Below are 25454 nucleotides of genomic sequence, written 5' to 3' on the forward strand. Positions count from 1 at the left end.
GGCCAATCGTTTACGCGATGATCGGCGTAAGGCCCTACCTCGTGCACAGATGATGTATATTAATATTATTCCTTTCAGTGCACCTAATAAATAGTCTTTTATCAGTTAGTAAAGACAGTTTCAAGTAATATTGCAAAAATGTATAAAGCAAAACATCCTCTTTAGCACCTTTAAGTTATCTGATATTACGGCATGTTCTTGACGTTCCTGACAAATTTAGTGATTTTGTAGTTAAATTTAGCGTCTTCACCGCCCGTTATGATACTTTTTTCAAAAGACTAGCGACAAATCTAGCAACTTCTTGGACAAACCTTATCTAGATTCCGAGACTCACCCAATGATCTATATCTATATTTATAGCTTCTATAGCTTCTGTGGATATTTTAATGGCGAGAAAAGGTTTCTCACAGGGTTAAAACCAGCACAATCTAATAAAACATGCTTCAGGGAAAAAGGGTTTTGAAATTGGACCAAGCGTCCCATGTAATGTGAATGTAGCTCGATTACACTTTGTGTCATGTATACTTCGACAGACAGACTCTACTTCGCTCTAACTAGATTATAACTCCACGTGTACACATATTTACTGGTAACCTGAGAAGAGATTTTGATACTGTCATAGAGTCATAAACCTCCCCTAATAAAAAAAACAATCCCTTTGCTAGAAGGACAACAAAGTTCTTGCAGGCACTAAAACCTTATCTAAATATCTCAGCGTTATGGCTACAGGGCTGGTCTACGAGGCCAAAGGGCTGAAAACGCTCGTCCCTGACTGTGAATGAACCTCAGATCATGCCCTTGCCAGATACTAATTCATATGTGCATGTCTGTAGGAGGAATTCCACCTCAGCTAGTGTTAGTGTCTTCACATGAGTCGACCAAATTGAATGAAATGACCCAAATGCAAGGGGGTCACATGTTGTCTTGGAGTCAACAGTCAAGAGGTGAGAGTTTTCTGGACAAAGGGCCATTGTGATCCTTTAAACTCCACTTTCACGTCTCTAAACACCCAAGAGGGTTAGACTTACAGCATTACACACAATGATCCGGATCTATAATGAGGCGTATTGTGACATGATGGTCTTAAATGTCAGGAATTCAGAGCAGAGTCTTATTGGGAGGTCGTCTTGGCTTTCCAGTGTGTTCCCAATTCACTACTCAGCAATGACATGCAAAGTGGAGCACACTTGAAAGCGTCTGTAAGCCTCAGGTGCCAAGTGACATTAACATGCTTGTAACAGTTCTGCTGAACTACATTTCCTTAAACACAGCTGGACATTTGGCCTAATTAGACAATCTCAAAGGAAGTAATTACATTTCAAGACTGTTGATTGAGCCTGACTGGGCAATATCTGGAACTCACAAATGTTACATAACTACAACAACATAGTGATTTGATAGAGCTGATTAGGGAATCTTGGATTCTGTGTGGGAGACGAGAGAAGGATGTTACTGAAATTTCCTAGAAACCAAATTATATTCCAAAGATGCATAAACAGAGAACTGAAAAGAAAATATTTTAAAAGATGGGGATGCATGATATATTAGACCAATCAGTTGATAATAGGGGTGTAATGATACCCTATATTGATTAAAATGCTAAATTTGGGGGTTATTACATTGGGGGTGGAAATGAATAGGCTTTGACTTGGTGATGGTAACCCAACACAATGGACAATGATGATACCAGAATAAAAATACAGAATTATTTTAGACGAATATGCTTGCACTCTGTCGCTGACTAGATATATTTAAAATAATGTAACATATAAGACATTTGGCATTATCAAGACCAACAAATATTCCCCCATTGCATTATTATACATTATATTGAACATTATATATAGTAGTTTAATGTAGTACTGACACTAAAACTCTGTAAACTTTTATTTTCATTTTGGGTGAACTATTCACAATATATATTGTTGCATTTTTGTATTGCGATATATTGTGACACGATATATTGTTACACCCCTAGTTGTTAGTGTTTTTTTATTTTAAATTAGCATCTATCACTTTACTGCCTATGTATATTTTATTTTAGTATCAATAACTTTTCTGCCGATATATTATTATTAATTTAGTGGTATTATAGTATCCAGACAGACAGATTAGACAGACAGACAGCATAATATCACCAAATAAATAAATAACATTTTATTGCATTTAAACTGTTTGTGGAGATCTCAGAATGAACAGTTATCCATATTTAATTATGTAAATAAAACAGAAAAATATTTATTTATTAAAAAAAAAAAAAAAAAAAATCAATACAATAATTAAAAAAAGTTTTTGTCAATGTAAAATCAATGTGATGCTTTCATTTAGGCATCACAACATTAATTTGACAGCTACTGCTGATTTTAATTATTGATTTTTAGTGTTTTTCTGTTTTTCTTTTAGAAAATAATGCCTTATGATATGATATATAATAATAATAATAATAATAATAATAATAATAACAACAACAACAATAAAAATATTTAATGACCGCCACATGAAAATTCAGCTTATTGATATCGGCCTGAATTTTAATACTGGCGCATCCCTAATAAAAGAATCCTCGCGGCAGACATTTGCTAGTGTTTGGTCCAACTCCATTTGCCAGCAGTTGGTCAATGACAAAGCATTTGGGTGACTCAGGATTAAAGGAATAAATCAGGCTCATGGCAAAAAAGCCCCCATTGAGAGTGAGACAGCTTAATGGGCGGTAATGTGCTGAACTCCATGTGAGGTGGAGGGGCTGATCCACCTTTTAGAAATGTGACACTAGTCTAGGGGGGCGAGGGAGGGGCAGTACGCCAATGTGCTAAACTGACCGGTCCTTCTGCCCGTGGGGAACGTGTCTTCTGTATTACATCAACAATTATGTAGTGTAAACACTAAAAATTAAGCACCATGATTTGATTTTTCCAATAAACAATAACTTAATCACACTTATCTAAAAATATTTATCATCCTAGATGGAAAACACATCAATTCAAGGATCTGCGTGAACACTAAATTCCAAATATACCACACATGTATGAACTGTACAAACATGCTGAGACAAAATAACCCGCCTGACAAAGCAAATTTGACTTGGAGGTCACAAACACACAAGTAAACGCTACATCTGCTGGACAAGGACATCTGGTAAAGCCAAAGCGGAATAATCTTGTAGTCATGGTTACCACCTTGACTAAATGTCACACTGGTTACTGTATTGGCTACGCTCAAAAAAAAAAAAAAAAAAAAAGGGGGGGGGAAATAGGCTTGGGTTCCATTGATAAACAAAGAAAAAAACCACACATATAACAAACCTGGAAAAATGTTCTTCCACTGTAAAATAAACAGCTCGGCATAATAAAACAGTAGGCTATACGCTTGGTTTGCAGGCTGGCATGTGAATTGTGCTGGCCGAGCCGGTGTCCCCGTGCCGGCACTGCAGTAAAGTGCAGTGAAGCCTGGCTTTCAGCAGACTGCAGAGCCAGTGAACATGGACAGAGCCACTAAACATCTGGACACCAGGCATCGTGGCTCAAAGCGAATGCCCTCCGGCACCTTCCAGCTGGGCCGCCGCAGCCATTACAGCTCCCTACCTTTCCTCTTTTGTTCTGCCGTATGTGGCCACAGTCCACTTAGAAACGCAAGAATCTATATTTAAGCCGTATTAATGTATTCTGCATGTACTTCCGTCCTGCCACTAATCCTCTGCGCTACATAAATATGTGAATTCTGTCGGCCAAAAAAGGTTGCGAAGATAATGGACCGTTCTTATGGGCCAGATTGATAATGTGGGTGTTTTAAAAGAAATGACCCTGTCGCAGGGCAGGATGCATATTTAACATAAACATAACATACATCAGCTTTGGTAAGCCTCTCGGGGGAATAGTTGGCGTAATTAACGGGTTAAAGGTCGCAGGATCCTAAACCACCAACGCTTTCATTTCGAGAGAAAAAAAGAAGGGAAATGAAAGCACGTGAGGCCATTTTTCCCGGCTTTCAAACAGGGTGGTGGTGTGGCTTTTCAAAGGGGGTCCGTGACTGTAGCCTCTTTGTGCCAGAGAAAAGGGACCCCTGCCGTATCAAATGTATAGTGCTGTACAAATGCCCCACTCTACACCACTGACGATGAGGTTTGTTTGACTCTCATTGCTGCCCGACCAAATCATAGACATTTATCCCTTCTCTCCCCAAACAGGATGTGCCATTGACCTGGTTTGCTTGAATTGATTAAGGCCACATTCCAAAGCATATTTCCGCGGAGTAAAACTATGAATTGAATGTTTGTTGCAGCTGAAGACTGGCGCACTGTGAGAAACCAAAGCAAATGTTTGCTTCTTTTTTCTTTTTTTTCTTCAGTGTAAATGTGAAGCAAAATAAATCCATATATTTTTGCAATGGTGCGTAGCTTTCACTAGGTCACTGCTGATAGGTTTTCTAAGCACCACTGTTCAACGCAAAAGATACTGTTACTTGCTAAGTAATAGGAATGTACGCTTGACAAACCCACTGTAATATACCTTATATACCTTAATGTGTACAGTCAGTTACGTAGAAGCGTGTCCATGATAAAGAAAAAGTTTAATATATATATATATATATATATATATATATATATATATATATATATATATATATATATATATATATATATATATATATATATATATATATATATATATATATATATATATATATATATATATATAACTAGTAGGCTATTAAAGAGGAAGAGATGGTCGTGCTACCAGTTGAACTGAGGCGCCTGTACAGTGATCTGTCACGCCACATCAAAGAGCATCAAAATGGCATTTTCTGTTTGAATTTCGTGATTTCATGGACAGAATTTGAAGGATGACACTTTGTGTCTTATCGAAAGTAACAAAAGGCAGAGCTTATTGCAATTATTGGTGGTTAGGCTACAATGTGGCTATGTAATGCTTCGGTACACACGTGCACCGTACCGAAAATTCACGAAATTCAAACAGAAAATGCCATTTTGATGCTCTTTGATGTGGCGTGACAGATCACTGTACAGGCGCCTCAGTTCAACTGGTAGCACGACCATCTCTTCCTCTTTAATAGCCTACTAGTTATATATATATATATATATATATATAAACACAGTACAGTCCAAAAGTTTGGAACCACTAAGATTTTTAATGTTTTTAAAAGAAGTTTAGTCTGCTCACCAAGGCTACATTTATTTAATTAAAAATACAGTAAAAAACAGTAATATTGTGAAATATTATTACAATTTAAAATAACTGTGTACTATTTAAATATATTTGACAAAGTAATTTATTCCTGTGATGCAAAGCTGAATTTTCAGCATCGTTACTCCAGTCTTCAGTGTCACATGATCCTTCAGAAATCATTCTAATATGCTGATTTGCTGCTCAATAAACATTTATGATTATTTTCAATGTTGAAAACAGTTGTGTACTTTTTTTTCAGGATTCCTTGATGAATAGAAAGTTCAAAAGAACAGCATTTATCTGAAATACAAAGCTTCTGTAGCATTATACACTACCGTTCAAAAGTTTGGAGTCAGTAAGAATTTTTATTTTTATTTTTTTGAAAATAAATGAAAGAAATGAATACTTTTATTCAGCAAGGATGCATTAAATCAATCAAAAGTGGCAGTAAAGACATTTATAATGTTACAAATATTAGATTTCAGATAAACACTGTTCTTTTGAACTTTCTATTCATCAAATAATCCTGAAAAAAAATATTGTACACAAATATTTTGTGCAATTGTACACATTAAATGTTTCTTGAGCAGCAGATCAGCATATTAGAATGATTTCTGAAGGATCATGTGACACTGAAGACTGGAGTAATGATGCTGAAAATTCAGCTTTGCATCACAGGAATAAATTACTTTGTGAAATATATTCAAATAGAAAACAGTTATTTTAAATTGTAATAATATTTCACAATATTACTGTTTTTTACTGTATTTTTAATTAAATAAATGTAGCCTTGGTGAGCAGATGAAACTTCTTTTAAAAACATTAAACATCTTAGTGGTTCCAAACTTTTGGACTGTACTGTATATTATATATTATAATATCTCTGTCATATATATATATATATATATATATATATATATATATATATATATATATATATATATATATATATATATATATATATATATATATATATATATATATATATATATATATATATATATATATATATATATGTGTTTAAAATACATTTGTCCATTTTCTACAAAAGTTTTATGAGTTAATGAATGTTGTAATTGTTAACTAAAACTATTAAAATATTTTTTATATTTTTGTTTATTGAAATAAAGCTGAAATAAAATCTAAATATTAGATAAAAACTTAAAAAAAAAAAAAATTTGAAATGTTGCCACCAATGTTGCACCAACTGAAATGAAATAAGCTTTTATATTATATTATATTATATTATTATTATATATTATATTATATTATATAAGACAAAAGCACATTAAAAATGAGAAAAATTTAAACTAAAATTAAAAAAAAATTATTATATATATATATATATATATATATATATATATAAAATCATTCAAAATATTAAGAAATACTAGAACATAAATAACACTGTTAATGACAACAAATGTCATGTGGTGCAACCATGATGCATAAAATAATATATTTTCACCTTTTACACCTTGAAGAAATGTGAGCATGCACAAAAGGATATGAGCATACATCTTTAAAAAGTTTTTTTTTAATACATTGTAATTTTTTTTACAATTATCATGGATTTTTAATTCATTCAATTACAGGGAGTCACATCACTTGACATTTTACAACCGGAACCACACCTTGTCATAAAATGTCAAATTATTTGATATTTTATAAGAATTTAATAAATGAACAGATCCAGACAAAGGAAAAGGAGCATCACGCCAGTCACCCACATACATGAAAACAGGCAAGGATGTGCAAGAAAGCCTCACACAATGTACCTCAAAAACACAACAAAGACTGGAGGGGGAGAATGCTGCAAGAGTAATTGCTCTCATCCAAATTTCTGCAGTGTTTGTGAAAACAGTAGTAATGTCTTGGGGAGATGGTAGCCCACTTCCCTGCTGTGCATACGGCATATCTTTCCAGCAACCCAGAGTAATTGATGAGTTTTCTACATTTATATGATCCCCCAATCCATAACCATGGTAACTGTTTGCCAGAGGAGCAGGGTGGGGGAAACGCGCCAGCAGGGAAAACTGATAACAGACATGGCCGTCCGAACTCAGCATGGGTAAAACGAGACCCTGCGTGTCTGGAGGAAGTTTAAACATGCTTTGTGCCAACGATGGCCCATCAGTATACTTTTTAGCCTTTTAAGTTGACAAGAAAGATGCTGCGGTAATGACAGCTTCCATTTTCTCACACTAATGCTAGACGAAGACACTCAGAGCCAAACAACCACTGCCAAAGGTCCAATTTCATGCCTCAGCCCTAATTGTCCAAAGAGCCATGTTTAGATGACCGAACGCAGCACAGGGATGAAATTGCATGAGGTAAAAACTCGACAGTTTCATGTTTAGATTTAAGGAAGGGTTCACTTCCCTACTTTCTGAGATGGTTCCTTAATGCAAAAGACTACACGCAAAAACACTTTTCATGCAACTGGGCTGTTTAGCTTTTCAAAACATGTTGTTTCAGACTAGTGGAAAGAAAACATCTAAAATACATGTTTCTTAAAGGGATAGTTGTGAAAATTCTGTCATCATTTACTCAACCTCAAGTTGTTCCAAACCTATATGAATTTGTTTCTTTTGCTGAACACAAAGGAAGATATTTTGAAGAACATGGGTAACCAAAAATTTGATGGTGGACACCATTGACTTCCATAGTATGGGGGGAAAAAGTCAACTGTTTGGTTACCAACATTCTTCAGAATAACTTCTTTTGTGTTCAGCAGAAGACAGAAATTCATACAGGTTTGGAACAATTTGAGGGTGAGTAAATGATTTCAATTTTGTGTGAACTATACTCATAAGTGTTTATTTTATTGCACTTTATCTATTTGTGTCTGGAGATTTCAACTACAATGGATATCAAGCCATTTTTCTAAAAATGAGTCCACTTCTCAAAATGAGTCCACTTTCTCAAAATCTCCACCTTAGCAGCACTTACATACACCGAAAATTACAGTTATACTCCTATCTACATTCTGAAGCTTTTTACAGAGGGCTTTACCCATACATCATTTGCCGGATTTTATACAAACATATTTATTCCTAAAAACATGGTGAAAATGTTTTTTTTTTTTTTTTCCTGGATGTTGACAGTATTTTCTGATGTATGAAGTGATTTAAAGAGATATCCAAAACCCCATCTGTAAAAACCTTTGACTCTAATGTGTCAACAAAAGGAAACAAGAACTTTGAACCCGGCTTTATTCAATTTTCAGATTACTCTTCTGGAAATATATGAAAATTAGTGCATATTTCATTAGATAATGCCTCAGTTGCATATTTTAAAAATTTCAGAAAACAAATATTTTTAGTTCATTTTTTTACCCTATTGACCTGGGGTGTTTTGCCTTGAAGCTCCACCAAATTAAGAGACAAAAACCTCTTAACAACAAACATTAAAGCCAGGGGGTGGGAATCTGCAATATATCACTTCTAAATTTTCCCACAGCACCCTGTGTGATTTCATTCCTTTATCAGATGTTTCACAGGGGTTTTGTTTGTATGCGGTTCATGTGGCTCTGCTTTGTGATAGCAGCTGATCGACGTCTAAGCCGTGCACTAGGATCAGGTGGCCAAGCACAATCTCCCCCAACCATTCTGGGCTCCAATCCATGGAATAACATCATGAGCCACAACCTGGAAAAACAACGAACGGCACTGTTCGCAGGCTACAACATAACAGAGTAACAACTTCAGGCCATGTGGGAGCTGTAATGCATTGAAATGCACTGCAGTGCTATGACTGATAGCATCTTATTAAAATATGTATATAGGAACAATAGTTGCATGACCACTTTGGCACAGCCATTATATATATAGGAATGCAAATTACACTGGTTAAAAATGAGTCAGAGGATTTCTAAAGAATTTTCTACAGAAGTCAGTTATATCAGCAGATGCAAAAAAAAAAACTCATGTAGGTGAAAAGAAAGTTTGCATTTCTATTTTGACAGTGATTGCATTGCAGAGTGAAGACATCCAACAAGAAAATCTGCTTCACACAAACCGCCTAGGGCAAACTGGTATGTGTGTGTTCTATAAGCAAGGATAAAAAAATAAAATAAAATACAAAAATAAAAAAAACACAATGTGTTTAAATAGATATAGTTGCACAAACAGATAATCTGGAGCCATGGAAACGTTTTCATATTTTCACACATAAGTGAATTCCCAAAGGAAAACATTCTGAATTCCTCACTAAGTGTCTTGGAATCTTTAATAATGTGATCCTGCCTATGTCATCTGACTCCCATTAAGGACAATGCATGTCCGCCAGGCATGCAAAAAGATCAAAAGCTACACAAAGATAATGTTGCGATCATGGGAGTAGTTCGCAAAATTACCACACAACCATGACTATCTTGGAGCAAGGCCCCCTGCTGCCTGTAATGTCCTCTGAGGCCATTTGGTTTACTGAGCAATTTGGAGTTTATCTCGCCTTCCATTGCTGTCAGCTATTTTGGGGACATTATTTACTTCATCAGTTGTGCAACGCTCTGTCTGGGCATCAAAATTCCAAGAGCACTATGGAGGAATAAATGGGTCTATGTTAAGCATTTATCATATAAAAAAAAAAAAAAAAAAGAAAGATCTGAACTTTTGACTAGATTTGGTATAACGTGATGGTAATGACGCAATACTAATGATATTTTTCACTTTTGTAGTAAAAAGTTATGGATAAACCTTGGACTTGATAACTTGATGGACCGGTTTGGTAATGACTCCCATATGTAAAGCTGTTCATAATGAAAATTATGAAGTGAGAATTAATTTCTGATCTTTAAACTTCCACTTGTGCAACAATGTGCTACTGTCACTTGTATTTTCCATCATTAAAAATAGTAATAGTAATGACAACAAGAATGGTGATTCTTTGTACAATAAACAAATGCATACAAACAAATGAAATCAGATGTCCAAAAACAGAGCACAGATCAAATTGAACATTTCAGCACTCTTATTATTTAGAAAAATGTAATTAAAGAGATTCAACGACAAAAAAATTGACATTTTAAAATAACAATAATTGCTTAAAAGTCTTTCAAATCAACCTAAGAGACAGAAAAGCTCCCCTAATTGAAAGATCTCCCAAATATCTTGAATATTAAATATAGGAACTATAGGTTGTAAGCCAGCCTTAACATGGTTTTGAACATGGGACTTTGCAAATGTGAAAAACATCTGTAAAATATTAAAGGGGAGGGGCTGGGGACATGCTTTTACCCTCAATTACTCTTGAATTAGTTGCTGTTTTAGGGTCTCTAGCAGAATGAACTGCCAAAATTAGCAATTTTACAATGCAGTCTGCGTTCTCATCACACACAAGTAAACACACAAGTTGTGGGTTGCCAAAGTGTGTAACTATAAACAGGCTGCACGTTCGCCGTGCTGGAGAAAGAGGAAGGGCTATAGCTTTAACTATATAAAACAAAGTCCTCCGGGGAAACTGATGCATAGGCTTAGGATAAAATCGGATTATTGTGCAATGCCATGAAAAATGCAAGGGCCGTATATAAAGCCAACTTAAAAACTGTATTGTTGCAGAATTAGTGGTTTAAAGAGCCAAGCGCAATGCATTTCTGAGCAAAGCAGGATATCACGACAAGCATCCTCAGTCTACAACCCCACCGGTGTCCCAGATAGCCGGATGGCTAATGCCCCACATTTCCCTTTCCAATCTTACACCGCGCACAGCAACATTTAATACCACAACAAAACCCTACAATGTCCACAGTGCATTACATTTTGCAAAATCAGCATACTTTTGACACGTAACGTCCAACTGTGCGCGCGATAGCTGGGAAAAAAGGATATCTTTACCTCACGCGATCCTTGTGCTGCTTCGGAAGGTGTGAAAATATCCCCGATGAATATCGCTAAGAAATACCTTGAACTGTACTTTTAAATTCACAGCTTGTGGACATGTTTATCTGTTTCCCCAGCCGCTGATTAGAGCTTTTATCGTCGTCTCTTCCCATCCGTCTCTCTTCCCGTGTTTAGGTTAAAGCACTCGCAGGAAAAGTGATGTCATGGCTTGAAATTGTGTTGCCCGCCCCACTTTTAGTAAAAGGCCCTATCTTGTGCTCCACGTAGCATTTTCAAAAGCATGTTTTCATTTATAGTTTTGCCTTACACATTTATCTTTAGTATTATTTGTTTTATTTGCTAACGCGGTTTATTTTATTAAGCTACGGTATCATCGCGTTATTTTCGTTACGCATCTGCTGTGATTTCATTAATCATGACTTGTGACTAAGCAGCGTTTCAACTCTATTTATTTTTGTCTGTCAGGATTGAGATGCAATTCAGTGTTGTGGCCAATCTTTAGCATCTGCTTTTCTTTTTATGCCTTCGAGTGTTTAATTATATATATATATATATATATTTTTTTTTTTTTTTTTTTTTTTTTTTTTTTTTTTTTCCCTACTAATCTTTTCTACTTACCAGCCACCATGTTCCTGCTTAATTTTCAAGCAGGGAACTCAGCTAGTAAATGTTCAACATCAAGACACCATTTCACTGTCGAGGGTTCTTGCTCTTTAACCAATTTGCATGACCTTTCCATTCATTTGCATTTACTGTATAAGTTTTTCTATTTAAAAATAACAGTTTGAGACCATTTCACTAAAGAATCTGTCTATAAACCAGTTTGACTGAATTATCAAAAAAAGAACCGACTCAAAAAATCAATTTGCTCACAGTTTACCAGAGCAGGGGTGCATTTCCCAAAGCCAACTTGATGGTCACAAGTTCCATTGTTACCAATAGAGTTCAGTGGAGCATGCTTTTGGGAAACACACACTTTACTAAAACCATGTATATATCCACTATAGAAATTTTCATGACTCTGACGATAAAACTTCCCTGCTACTTCTAGGTTTTCAAGAGCGTGGGAACCCTGACTGTCCCAGAGGAGCTCCTTTCATGAGTGCAAAATTATAATTAACAAGAGCAAGATGAGATGTAAAGGTTTATTTTAGTGAACAAATCCCAGTATGAGTCATAAATATCATATGAAACCAGAAATGTACTGGATAAAAGTGGAGATGGTGCATGGAGACTTTCTGTACTTAAACATACCTCACCTTTGCCTTAGAAAACACAAACTATGTGCATACACTGTAACTGCTGTGCATGTTCTTTTAGTTTCACAAGACAGTCTACATCAGCCATTGTGCTATTTTAAGTAATGAGAATGCTGGGTGAAATTGCAATGAAAGCAGACTGCCGGAATATGGCTTTTAAATAGATATTTGAACTGTTTGAAATATCAAGAGTACAACAGCTGAGAAAATCAGGTCACAAGGTGCTCAGGATAAGGCATCTGTTGTTTTCATGTCAGAATCCTTTGATGAATTCTGCGTGGGAATTGCTTGTCCAACTGCTTCAAGTAATTCAGATTCAACCTGTAAAACAAGACAGTAGCTCTGGTGCTTAAATGTCCACTTACATTATACATCATTTACATATTCCAACAGTGATAATTACCTCATCTTCCACAGACACCTCGTCTCTCTCCGAGAGCTCAGCATCTTGGGCAGATCCGTCCAGATCTCCATGCTCTGCCCCGGTCAGAATGTCCATGGGGGCTTCGGCAATCTCTCTGATGGTTTGGTCCTCTAATGCGAGTGCTGTGTCAAACAGCAAGGGGGACGGGGGACACTGCAATCCCTCATCTTCAACGTCGAGATCCTGCACACCGAGAAACTTTAATTACATCACTGAATAGGGATGCACCAATATTTAAATTCTGGACAATAGCTATTTTGTTACAACCAATAACCAATAAATGGACGATATCTTATGCTATTTTGTCTAATAATAATAATAATAATAATAATAATAATAAAAAGAGCTAATAAATCATTAAAAAAAATCATTTTAAATGGTACAAGTGAGTTAAATTATCAGTGTTTTAAAAGATTTAAAAAATATCTAAATGTAAAAATGGGAAATGAGAGAAATCCAATACCAGATTTATATTAAAAAAAAAATAAAAATAAAAAAAATAAAAAAACTTTTGGCTAACTGATATGGTATTAATATTTTGTGCAATGACAATTTACAAAAAAACAAACAAAAAAACATGATTTTATATCCAAAATATAGCAAATTGTAGTACAAATCACCACTAGATTGGCATTAATTTGAGATACTTTCATAATAATGTCTTATTTAAACTTTCTTTTAAATGTCTCAATTAATGGCACACAAACTAAAGTCCATTAATTAAAAAAAAGAAAAAAAAAAAAAAAAAGAAAGAAATCTAAATATTTATCCAAGACAAGTACAAAATAGTTTTAGGTGCAGTACTTTGTCAATTCTTCTATAAGTAAACAAGTTTTTGGAAACCAGCTTATGTATATTTAAAAGCAAAACAAAAAAAACTAAACATCTAAACACTGAATTGCCATTAACAACCAGATAACCAACATCTAAAATCCAGCAATAATGTGGATAAATTTGCAATATTGTTTGCGTTTTTTGAAAGCAGGCAGTGGGAACAAATAACGGAAAAGCACATAAATAGTTTGTAGCATAACAGGAAAATGAGACGTTTCCAAAAATGAAATTAAATGAGAGGTTTTACTGTGGGCACACAAATGTCAGACACAAAATTAAAGGAAGATGACTGCTGAACATTCAGATTAACTTGCTTTTCATTCATGTGAGGCTACGGGATATGATTTACACAGCAGGGAACATGTTTGAGCAACACTGTTAGCAGGCATGTAGATACTTGATGGATACTTCAGCAGTCTGAAGAGGACGCAAGTTGTTTTGGTGAACAAATTTAGCGCAGATTGCCAAGTTAATTATTCTGATAATGCAAAACTTTGTGTGAAGGGATGTGCTATAACACATGAGGAAAGCAATTGCACACAGCAATTTTTGTTTTAATGAGAAAAAAAACAACACAAATCATACATCACTGAATTCCAGAGGTAGATTTTCTGTAGGCTGGAGCTCTGCAGCACTGAGGTACATGTCTGTGGGCGCAGACGCCAGCTGCTCCGGGGCAAGAGACTCCTGCTCAGGCTGGTACATGGGTGGAGGCAGAGACAGGTGCAGAGGACAGCGGGGCTCCTCCGACTGTCCCATGTGCACAGGCCGATCACATGGAACGTCCTTCAGACCAGGGCACATCTTGAATAATACTTGGCTACTATCTTGATAAATGTCTATTGTGAAGGGTTAAGGAGATAAGGAGAACTGGGGAAATAACTTTTAAATGTCAAAGATATGGGAGGCTGGAGGAGGTGGAGAACTTGAACTGTTCCTTCAAACTGAATAGACTTCACCCATTAGATGATTCTGGGAAGTCACCACAACAGACCATAAGAAGATTTTTGTATGAGCCACTGTTTGAAACCAACAGCTACAGCAAGCTGCGGGCCTTGATTCAGGGCTACAAGAGCATGTGTATATATTTGTTCAAAAGTGTGGAGTCAGTAAGATTTTTTTTTTAAAGAAATGAATACTTTTGTTCAGAAAGGACATATTAATCTGATCAAGAGTTTACACACAAATTTTAAGTAGAACTGTTTTCAACAATGATAACTGATTTAAATCAGCCTGATCATGTGACACTGCAGTAATGGCTGCTGAAAAGAAATGTAAAAAATCTAAGTAAAAATTACATTATTATTGCATTATTTTTTCATTTTAAAATGACTGTATTAATATGTCACAATATTACTGCTTTTTCTGTATTTTTAATCAAATAAATGCAGCCTTGCTGAGCATTAGACTTAAAAAAAAAAAAAAAAATCCTACTGACCCCAAACTGTGTGATTATATATATAGACAGACAGATAGATAGATAGATAGATAGATAGATAGATAGATAGATGGAAGAGATCTGTACATGTATAGATACACAAGAAACAAATAAGGATACGAGAGACGCAATGTCGTGTCATTGGCAGACACTGATTTGAACAGCGTGTCCCTTCAACAAAGGAAATACATCTCTGGCCTAAACGCATTGCCTGTGTGGGGGGAAAAAACAAAACAAAACAAACACACACAACAATTAAAAGATGCACAAATTACATTAATAAAAAAAAAAAATAGTATGACATAGGCTCAGACTGACACCCATTTGACAGTCTGACAATCAAATGTCATTCAGATCCATAGTGTTTAAACCTTTTATTGTCCATCTTAAAGGGTTAGTTCACCCAAAAATGAAAATTATCCCATTACTTACTCACCCAGAGTTACATTAAAATATATCCTGGCTCTTCCAAGCTTTATAATGGTACTGAATAGGGGGCCAGATTTTGAAGCCCAAAAAAATGCATCCATCCATCATAAAAATCCATACGGCTCCAGAGGGTTAATAAAGGCCTTCTGAAGTGAAGTGATGGGTTTTTGTAAGAACAATATTCATATTAAAAACTTTATAAACTAAAATATCTAGCTTTGGGCAGACAACCGTATGCATACTGTGCAAGATGACAAAATAAGCTCAGACGCGATGTATGACGCAGGATGTAGGAATATCGTAAACTTAGACGCCTCTCGAGGTTTAAACAAATAGGACTGTGCAACAAACTTGCCATAATAAAGCTTGGAAGAGCCAGAATATTTTGAAATATATCTCAGATTGTGTTTGTCTGAAAGAAAATAATCATATAAACCTAGGAAGGCTTGAGGGTGAGTAAATCATGGCATCATTTTCATTTTTGGGTGAACTAACCCTTTAAGACAGAAACAAAACCATTAGACATTACTAGAATGTCCGTCCATACCTGTGGCGTGCCTCCCTCAGTAATCGCTTGTCTTCGCTCTCTGAGCTGGCGATGCAGCAATGCCTCCACGCCATAGCGACGCCGATACCGCCGCAGAGCCTTTAATTTTTTCAGGTTCTCTCGTTCCTTCATGGACAGCCCCTCTGGACCGGTTAACAGGCTGCTCCCTGTATCACAAAATTGATTATAATATATGTTGACCGAATACATAAATGCAACCAAATGACAGCAGCAGCCTTACCAATTGTCTCATGCTCAATCTTGCGGCTATGCAGGTAGCGTCGTTTCTTTTCTTTTAATAAGTGTTGCAGACGTTTGAATTGGTCTATGTAGAGGGACTGAAGTCTGATTAGTTTTTCACGTGTGATGAGCGCCACTTCCTCTGCTGTGTAAACACCCGCATGCCTATAGAAAAATCACACACTTTATCAACTGACATCTTAGGTGGCATTCATTTATTAAAACTGATTTTGACAAAGCAGATGAGAAAAATAAACTGAGTAATGTCTCACTTTAAAGGGTCTTCGTGGTCACTATCAAGACTTTCAGCATCACTGTCAGGGTCTCCTCTCCACGTTTGATCCAAAACAATTGGATCCTGCTCTTCCTCACTCCAACTCTCTTCATCTATACACGAAATAAATACAGACAAAAAAAAAACATCTCTTGTATCATTATTTTATTCTATCATGTTCAACTCTATTAATCATTAATTTGTGTCAAATAGTACAACATAATAGGACTAATCATTTTTGTATTTCTGCTTAAAAAAAACTGTAAAAATCACATGTGTAGAGTTATTAGAGAAAACAATATTACAAAAAAAAAAAAAAAACAATTACATAATTTTTACATTAAAATAATACATTGCATAAACCATTAGTTAGTATCCTCCGATGCAAGTTTAAAATCAGCAGGAATAAAATCTAAAATATAAACTGAAAATATAAATTAATAAACAAATATAGCTGCATTTAATTTCAAAGAAGAATTTAACCTTATCATGATAGGGTCTTTTGTTGCTTATACCACATTTAATTCTGTTGATTTCACTGATCAACTCTCTGGAGAAGCAACCAATTTGGAGTCACTTTAGTTATCAGTTCACACACACACACACACACGTTTGTTTGCATCACATGCAGGAGTTTTCACATCCAGATGATTACGAGGCCAAAAGCAAGTAACAGCACGATTAGAAGCAAGTTAGATCTCACCTAGTATGCGACTAGCTTCACTTCGGCCCTCCTGACTGTGAGCTCCTGATTCTGGCCGGCTATAGCCGCTGAGCTGAGAGAGTAAAACTTCAGGTGACGGTCCAGAAGCAGATGCCTTCCGCATTTGTGCTTGCTGAACCAAAGCATTTCTGCGTGCATGCTCAGCACAGAATGATACCCTAACAGAAAGAAAAACAACATTACAATCAAATATCTGTAGCAAGTAACCATGTTAAGGGAGTAAACAAACACACCCACCCCTCTTTTTTCTCTGGTTTTGGGGCTGCATTGGGGCAGCGCTTGCCATTCTTGTTGGAAACATAGCTGCATTGCCTGTAGGGAGCATTTTTATCTTCAAGTACGTGTTTGATGCAGAACTCCAGGCCCTCCAGACGAGGCTGTGAACAGGGTCTCTGTGTGAAGGAGCAGGTTTGAGGTTCTTGAGAGCGAGCAGCTTGAGTCACTCGACCTCTGCTGGATGGCAGCACGTGGATCCGGATCCTGTTCATCACTGATGCAGTGAGAAAGTCAACATAACTAAATTAAATACAAACACCATAATTCAGGTCCTCTGAATTTACAGAGTTTTCCATGACTGATACTTACAGTCCCTACAGACCACGTGTCATGAATAAATTATGCAATTTAATGTCATGACAGTATATGAATAAAGTGTCCAAAAAGGTCCAAAATGCAGCATACAACTTGATTATGCACATCTACTAAAGATAAACAAGAACTCGTTTAAATGCCTAATTTAGTAGTAACGTTAAGGCTTTAATGTACATCCCGTTAAAGCATGTGGGTTATACGGTAATCGCCAAGAGCATTCAAACAGTCGTATAAATCAACTCTTTAACTTTGCATTTGTAAAATAAAAAGTAACGTTAGCATAACAGAAGCTGCGAGTTTTTAAACATTATCAGAGATCATAAGATTGACATTTTAATTCTATGCAGAAGCGCCAAATTCATACGTCAGTGCGGCTGTTCGGCCATCTTTGAATTGGGAGGATAAGATACTCCTTATTTTAACTCACCAAAACTGATATAATTAATCAGTATATACCATCGATTTAGTCTAAAACTGTTTTTGTACGTTATAATATATCATTTCTACGTGAAAACTCACCTATGGAGTAATACTTGTTAACGTTTATGTGAGGTCTTCTTGCTGCCCCTTCCAGCGATCAAGGCAACGCACTAACAATGAGCTCTGTGTAGGAACGTCATCCATTTTAGCGCCCTCCTACGTTTACGTTGATTGGACCACAACCTTGTAAGGAACCATTTGATTGGAGGAAAATACTTCACGATCGAGTATAGTCCTTTATTATTGGCTACTATATCCCAGAGCAGTTGTTGTTGGCACCAACTCTATGCGCCAAATGTGTAACAAAATAAAAGTAGTCTAGCAATAAACAGAAACACACGGACTCTAAAATAAATAATTTAATTCAAAAATGGTTAGGTTTATATATATGTATAAATTCATGCTTTGCTTTGTGCAAGAGATTGATCTTTTCCATACAGCTGCCATGACTTGTACATCCTTCTCAATTTCCTCAGGTTTGGTTTGGGAAGATCCTGTGGGGATATAAAAATGAAATATCAGAGAAAATATGAAATGAAATTATGCTGGATATATGATGGTTTATGGCTGATAATGGTATGTTTATCAGCATTTTGTGATATTCAAACCTTTTTAAAATCAAGCAAAAAGATTAGTTGAAACATACCTGTTGATCTTCTAAATGGTGAAGATCTGCCAGAGGGACGATGGAAGGTCTTCCATGAGCACACTGGAAAGGAAGATGACAAGAGGAGAGCGAGCTCACCAGACTACAGCACTCCTCTTTACTCAATATGTCATTGAACTTAATTGCTCCTGTTAAGATAAACACATAAATTAAAATAAATTTGAACAAGAATATTTTGTAAAATGCTAATTGTTGCAAATGACTAGGCATACGCACTTAAAAATACCTGATACAATGTTAAATGTACTCAAAGTGTACACTAAAATGTTTAGAAGCATTGTGGCTTCTTTTATGTGAAAATGGGGAGAGGGGTAAGACAGTTTCTGTGTTCCCTATAAGTTAATAAATAAAATACATTTAAGTTGCATTCAATGGTGTATTTACAACACTAACCATGACAAGCTTGAGAAGCGAGAACATTATGTACTGTCAGAGGCAGCGTTCCTCTCACTCTTCCTGTTGAGCGGAGAAGCTGCAATATGTGTCAAAAGAATAAAATATCATGAATATATCCCGTTCAAGCTCCAAAAACATCCCATTTGTAGTATTTTGTTCACAGATTAGATACAAATCACCAGTGCTGGGAAGCAACTGATTATATGTAATCTAGATTATGTAATCAGATTCCAAAAATGAAATACTTGTAATTATATTATACTATGTGTTAAAATACTCAGACTACAGTTACTTTTCTATTGATTACATTATTACTTAATATTCACAAAATGGCATTAAATTATTCAGAATTCACAAATTGGAATTTTTTTTTAAATTTTCATTCCTAAAAAAAGCCTAATGCTTATATATGTTCAGAAAGTCTTTTAAATTTGTGGAATTGCACACACAGACTGGCCACTAGTCAGGTGACTATAATTAAGTGGAAAATTGAGAGGCCACGAAGCTTAAACAAATAAAACATTTCATCTTTTTGTTAGTTAGTGTTTTATTTTGATTATTTTTATTTTAAAATTACTTTTATTACATTTTTTAACATTTAATAATTTTTTTTAGGTTTTCACCCTGCAGTTCCTTCCAAAACCCTATCTTGGGAAACTCTATCGTAATGTAATTTTTAATGCACTTCATGTTGTTGATAACAAAAAAATTGTCTAATTTTTCTTTCTCTTTGTATTTTTTTATTAATATAGTACAATATTATACTATTCAAATCAATGTTATACATAAGTTTGGTCAAAAGTAATCAAAAAGTAGTCAGAATATTTTTACCTAAAATGTGTAATGTATTAGATTACATTACTAACTACATTTTTTTGTAATTTGTATTCAGTAATAGACTACAATCTGTAAGTAATCTACCCAGCACTGCAAATCACATATGGACATGCAAGCTCACCTCAATGTGTTCTCTCAGGTAGTCCTACAGAATAAAATATACAGTGTAAGAGTCTAAACTGAGTTTAAATAAAAAAAAATAAATAAATAAATAAATAAAAATTAAGAACTGAGTCTGACCTCTGCAATGGTTTTAATTACTGACCGCCTTCCACGGCGGATCTCTGTGCTTTCTTTCTCTATGAAACATGTTGGAAGTCTCTCCAACAACACATTCAGTGACTCACTCTTTGGGAACCTTACATCTAAAGCAAGACCCCTCAGGAAGGCCTGACAAGACCTACAAGAACAAAAGAGAGATTTATGGCATTTTGTTTCGACAAAGGTGCAGAACTAATTGAACACACATGAATGTTTCAGACCAAAGATGACGATGGAATCAGGAATGTTCAAACAGCTCAAACAGCTGCACTGACCTCAGAAGTCTCAATTCCTCCTCAGTTACATTAATCTCCAAGGGTGGGGTTACACTTGAAGAACATAGCCTCTTTTTTCCAGGTGTGTCTGGGTCATCCTCATAGGAGTCTACATCAAACAACAAGAAGTGTGGGAAAAGTACATTGAATCCTTATTTACTTCTATTGATGTTTATTAGCTGCTTTTAAATGCTTTTACATGGACTATGTTTTGTTCTTACATTCTTATAAGTTTGGGGTTGATACGATTTTTAAATGTTTTAATGTTCCTTATGTTCACAAAGGCTACATTTATTTGATAAAAATGCAATAAAATGTTAATACTGTGAAATACAAAAAACTGTTAAATCTCTGCTTTCTTTGTTAATGTATTTTTAAATGTGATCTATTCCTGTGATGGCAAAGCTGAATTATCAGCCATTCTAACACGCTGATTTGGTGCTTAAACCCATACATTACAATTTACCTGTTACCAACCCCTCCAGTCGAACTCTTTCATGGGCAGCATGTTGATCAACCAACACTAGGAGATTTCCTGCAGGAAGAAGGCAATGACAAATGTTTAGGACATCATCACACTGTTCAATGTAATGATTTTCAGGCCATGGTACCTTCATTTGTACTGCTTTCAGAGATGTCCTGCTCTGTTGTATTTATTAAACAAGCAAGGAACTTCTTGTCCACTTGATTGATGACCTGAGGTAATAAATAAATAAATAAATAATCTTAGTTTAATTTTCACCACTGTAAGTGTCAGTTCTTCAGTAGATGGGTAATACTTACTCTCATTGTGTGGATCATATTCTTGGTAAATCGGTAGGGGAAAAGAATATTGTGTATTTTTACAGCAAGACCCTCAGCTTGACCGCTGGTTACATCCACAGCAACCTTTTCAGAATAATTATTAGTGTGAGCCAAATCAATTAGATTGTTTTTAAGTATAACATTAATTAAAAACTGTTTTAAATAGATTTAATTGCATTAAAAATCATTAAATGATTTAATTTATTAAACCAGTAGTCTTTATACCTCTGGAGGCCGTATGAACACTGGGTTACTCCATTCTGAGAATAAAGTCGATAGTGTATCGGGACCTTGGGCATCCTCTTAAAAGAGTAACAAGAAAAACAATTAGTTAATGTGCGCTAAAAAGCTGATTTCAGTCCTGATGTCAGTCTAGAGCTGTACCTCTGCTGTCTGTCCCTGAGTTAAGAGCTCTTTCGGTTCTGGGCTTGGGCAGAAAGGGAAGTACAATGTCTGTGTGAAATGGATAACACCTGTACTCAAATCCTATGAGCAAAGACATGCTGATTATAGTATAAATATCTGTACATTAGTGATCCAAAAATGTCTCGCTGAATTTCTCCCACCTGTTCTTGAAATAACACTGACTGCCATGTTAGTGACATCTGTGGTACATGGCACTTGAGTCTCCTCCACAGGAGGAGAGTTATATTTGCTGAGCCCTGTAACTTGGTTTATGTAAACCAGCTTTCCTAAGCAACTGTCATAATGAGCCAGCCAGCTGCTGGACATTGGGATTGTTTCAACACTTTCATTTGTAGTCTGACCTTCATTTCCTGTGTTGCTGCACAGAGGATCATGCCGAGAGGTTACGCTGGCTTCATCAACATGGCTCACACTTCCCAAAAAGGAAGTCACATTCTTGTTGCAGAGGTGTGAGTCTTCTAAAATGGAGGAAGGTATTGTTGTGTCCTGCTCAATCAGATCCATCACTGGAAAGTCTTTAGAAGAATCATGGACAATTGAATCAACAGTTCCAGAGGATCCAAAGAAAACATCTTCTTCTAAGAGGCTTTTATCTAATTCACATGAATTTTCTTCAAAGTGTGAGTCTTGTACAACTGGAAAAGACAAGTTTTCCATAGTAAGAGAGTCTTTGCTGACCTCTTTGAATGCCATTTTGTCATGTTTTAAGTTGGAACATTTGGCAGCCAATGATATTTTTTCTCCCTTGTTCCATGATGAAGCTTCTGCATAACATTCAGAATTATATGGAGAATAAGCACCTGAAATGCTCCTCAATGAGGGCTTGTCTAAATCATCTAAGCGCAAAGTAGATCCTACAAAGCAGTCATTGGATTTTCTAGAGAATTCTGGTTGTAAAAGGCTTGTTTTTTCCGTACTTGGTTGGTTTTTTTCAGCATCCTTCCCAAACAACCTTTTGAACTTGTCAAGAGATCCTGTTTCAAAAGACAGAGTTAATTTACGACTTGGAGCAGCTCTGCAAGTCTTTGAGCTTGTACCATGAACAACATGTTTGTTTTCTTCAATCTCATTTAATGGCAACTTTCTCTTTTTTGGAGAGATTTTATTGGGGAAGCAGAATTTTTTTAAACTATCTTGTGCCCCTTTTACATCCAGAATTGAAATCTTGTGGTTTTTGCTTCCCATCACATTTATGTCGTCGTTACCAGTAACTGGCAAATCATTATGGCTAATATTTGGACAAATTGCATTTTCATCTTCTTTGTGATTGTTATTCATTTCTGTAGCAAATGCGATTGTGGTCTGCAAAGGCAAATCCCCACCATGAGGAGCTCTTTCAGTGTCTGACTCTTCACTGGTGAAGGTTTTGGTGTTTATTGACACTTGCTCCAACATTTGAACACCACCAGAGTCGTCCACACCACTTGCATTATCCTTCTTCTCAGTCGGTGCATCACACGCTTCACGTGTTTCTTCAGCACTGAGGTTTTGTTCTGCCGCAGGAGTCTTTGCATTCCTCAATGGACTACTTGATGGACCATCGCTGCCATTCATGGAAAACTCTGTCACCAGATTTTCCTTAGTAAGAAATGCTTTTACTCCTTCTTCAATGCAGATGAGCACATTATCCCAATCTTTGAACTCTATCAAGGACTTGGCTGGTTCGAGGCATATGTCATACTCTGAGTAATGGCATTTGATATTTAAGACATAGACGCCATGGAGATCACATCCGCCCCTTTGTTTGGGACTCGATGTTAGCGGATATGCAGTTGGGCTGTTGTTTTGTCTCGCAGCACTGCTTACTCTCTTCAGAAGGCCGTTGAGTGTTTTATGAATGCGTGTCTTCAGAAGAAGCCTCCCATTTACAAATAGGAATTGCAAGCTGTTATTGTAATGACCCTCACGGCCAATATGACCGGTCATTTCGAACTGCTCATGGACGTAACTGACCTCTCCGAGCTTTTGGGCTCGATTCAAGCCATGAATCTGCACAAACCTGTAATAGGTGCTACTTGTTTTAGAGAGCTGCACCATCACGTGAGCCGAATTTTCTTTTTTCACTGTGAATGACACAGATGGGTGCATCAGAGATATGGCCTCCACTCTCTGACGGATGCGTTCGGTTTCTAAAACCGCATCCATTCTCTTTCTTCGGACTGGCATGTTGTGGAAGAGATTGTAGACGGTCACGGTCGTCCCTGCGGAGGGTCGAACAGTTTGAGCTTCAAAAACATCCGATGCATTTGCTTCATTGAAGGTTTTAATGTATGTTTTCACCGACAGCTTAGTCCTAGATGACATTTCAACCATTTCTGCAAGGGAGACAATACTGGAAATCGCTTCCCCTCTGAAACCAAAAAATCTGAGATTATCCAGATCTTCCAGCGAGCTGCATTTGCTCGTGTTGTATCGTAATCCCACTCTCTCCATGTCCTCCCGGCACATTCCTGTGCCATTGTCGATCACCTGCAGCTTGCAGGCTTCTATGTCTATTTTGACAGCCACACATGTTGCTCCAGCATCAATGCTGTTCAACACCAGCTCCTCCACACACTGCTGCAATGAGAAAATAGCAACACCAGAGCGCAGCTGTGCTTGAACATCTTGGGGTAAACTCTTGATCATTCTAAAAAACATAAATGTTAAAATGCTTTAATGCACAGAGATGAAATAGTCAAATGAAACATTAATGTAAAATGTAAATAACGACAGAAGTATAATTATGTTATAATTATATCTTCATTTGAATGAATAATTAAACTAATATATGTCTATACCTCTTTGATGGGTTGTGAGATGTTTATTTGTGACTGAACGTCCAGAAAAAAGCCGTCTGTCAGTTTTGTCAGCTTTGACGGTTGCCATGTAACGTAACAACACCGGTAAGCTTGCTAACTGTTGTAAAGATGAATTTCAGTCCTTATAAAATGACGGTCTCTTAACCGCTCAATGTAAAACGGCGTTTCTATAACTTGTGATATAAATAACGTTTTTATAGCATTTCATTCGTTAACTCATTTAAGAGGTACAACTATTATTTCTGTTATGGGTTCAATCTACTTTCACTCACTACAACAACAACGTGAACTGCAGCGGAAATGACGTCGAAGAATAAGCAGCAGCGTGAAGCAAGCGACCGTAGACCAGGCAACATACTAGTCCAAACGTACGTCATGAATAAAATACTTCATAACACCAATAAATATTAATTTAACATGAATATTTTCGAAATTATATAATCATTTATATAGAATATTTGTAGAGAGTATCAAAGTTATTGCATGTGTTTTTGCTGAACCATTTTTTAGGTCTACTTTGATTTTATTTTAACAGAGATTTATCAATATATAAAACTAAAACAAATCAATGAAATAATAATAATTTCTGATGCAAAAACTTGAGAAAATGAGATCCAGGCAGTTGATGACGTTGAAGAAAAATTATTTATTCATTCCAATTAAATTTAGACTCACACAAAAACTTCAATCGATAATGAAAATATTTAATAAAACCAAAAGGTAA

General features: G+C 35.9%; 3 protein-coding genes and 1 non-coding gene across 6 annotated transcripts in view; all 4 read right to left on the reverse strand.

Annotated features, from left to right (window-relative positions):
* The window catches only part of nckap5l (NCK-associated protein 5-like), a 30976-nt gene extending 19464 nt beyond the window's left edge, over window positions 1-11512 (reverse strand). Inside the window, exon 1 of the mRNA XM_048178142.1 lies at window positions 11018-11512. The gene's annotated coding sequence lies outside the window, so the exon portion shown is untranslated. The remainder of the gene's footprint in view (window positions 1-11017) is intronic.
* Window positions 11513-12154: 642 nt separating this feature from the next.
* On the reverse strand, window positions 12155-18445 carry kansl2 (KAT8 regulatory NSL complex subunit 2). Its single transcript, XM_048178147.1, has 10 exons — window positions 18303-18445; window positions 17430-17682; window positions 17172-17350; window positions 16467-16581; window positions 16196-16359; window positions 15955-16121; window positions 15099-15189; window positions 14126-14379; window positions 12686-12889; window positions 12155-12603 (listed from the first exon to the last, which is right to left on the reverse strand). Exons 2-10 carry the CDS (start codon window positions 17678-17680, stop codon window positions 12508-12510), a joined length of 1521 nt encoding a protein of 506 aa, XP_048034104.1. The 5' UTR covers window positions 17681-17682; window positions 18303-18445; the 3' UTR covers window positions 12155-12507.
* On the reverse strand, window positions 14470-14610 carry LOC125260857. The gene has a single exon (XR_007183149.1). It is a non-coding gene; the product is annotated as a small nucleolar RNA SNORA2/SNORA34 family (small nucleolar RNA).
* Window positions 18446-18486: 41 nt separating the features above from the next.
* On the reverse strand, window positions 18487-25039 carry mlh3 (mutL homolog 3 (E. coli)). 3 transcript variants are annotated; one of them, XM_048178145.1, is made up of 13 exons: window positions 24710-25039; window positions 22070-24558; window positions 21888-21989; window positions 21729-21805; window positions 21483-21587; window positions 21311-21395; window positions 21166-21234; window positions 20700-20808; window positions 20404-20563; window positions 20285-20308; window positions 19324-19402; window positions 18910-18972; window positions 18487-18757 (listed from the first exon to the last, which is right to left on the reverse strand). In XM_048178145.1, the coding sequence occupies exons 2-13, from the start codon at window positions 24555-24557 to the stop codon at window positions 18609-18611; spliced, it is 3510 nt and encodes a 1169-aa protein (XP_048034102.1). In that variant the 5' UTR covers window position 24558; window positions 24710-25039; the 3' UTR covers window positions 18487-18608. The 3 variants fall into 3 exon arrangements, with proteins under 3 accessions (XP_048034102.1, XP_048034101.1, XP_048034103.1); XM_048178144.1 differs by having other exon boundaries at window positions 18605-18757; window positions 18910-19058; XM_048178146.1 differs by lacking the exon at window positions 21888-21989 and having other exon boundaries at window positions 18605-18757; window positions 18910-19058; window positions 22271-24558.
* Window positions 25040-25454: the final 415 nt, after the last annotated feature.

Source organism: Megalobrama amblycephala, linkage group LG24, assembly GCF_018812025.1.
Source record: "Megalobrama amblycephala isolate DHTTF-2021 linkage group LG24, ASM1881202v1, whole genome shotgun sequence".
NCBI lineage: Eukaryota > Metazoa > Chordata > Actinopteri > Cypriniformes > Xenocyprididae > Megalobrama > Megalobrama amblycephala.

Coding starts and splice junctions, on each gene's coding strand:
- kansl2 (XM_048178147.1), bottom strand. CDS start 17,680: ATGAACAGGATCCGGATCCACGTGCTGCCATCCAGCAGAGGTCGAGTG. Junction 16,582..17,171: donor TGAAGCTAGTCGCATACTAG/GTGAGATCTAAC, acceptor TTTCGTGTATAG/ATGAAGAGAGTTGGAGTGAG. Junction 16,360..16,466: donor GACCACGAAGACCCTTTAAA/GTGAGACATTAC, acceptor ATTTTTCTATAG/GCATGCGGGTGTTTACACAG.
- mlh3 (XM_048178144.1), bottom strand. CDS start 24,557: ATGATCAAGAGTTTACCCCAAGATGTTCAAGCACAGCTGCGCTCTGGT. Junction 21,990..22,069: donor CAGTGTTATTTCAAGAACAG/GTGGGAGAAATT, acceptor CTTTGCTCATAG/GATTTGAGTACAGGTGTTAT. Junction 20,564..20,699: donor GAGGAATTGAGACTTCTGAG/GTCAGTGCAGCT, acceptor TTGTTCTTGTAG/GTCTTGTCAGGCCTTCCTGA.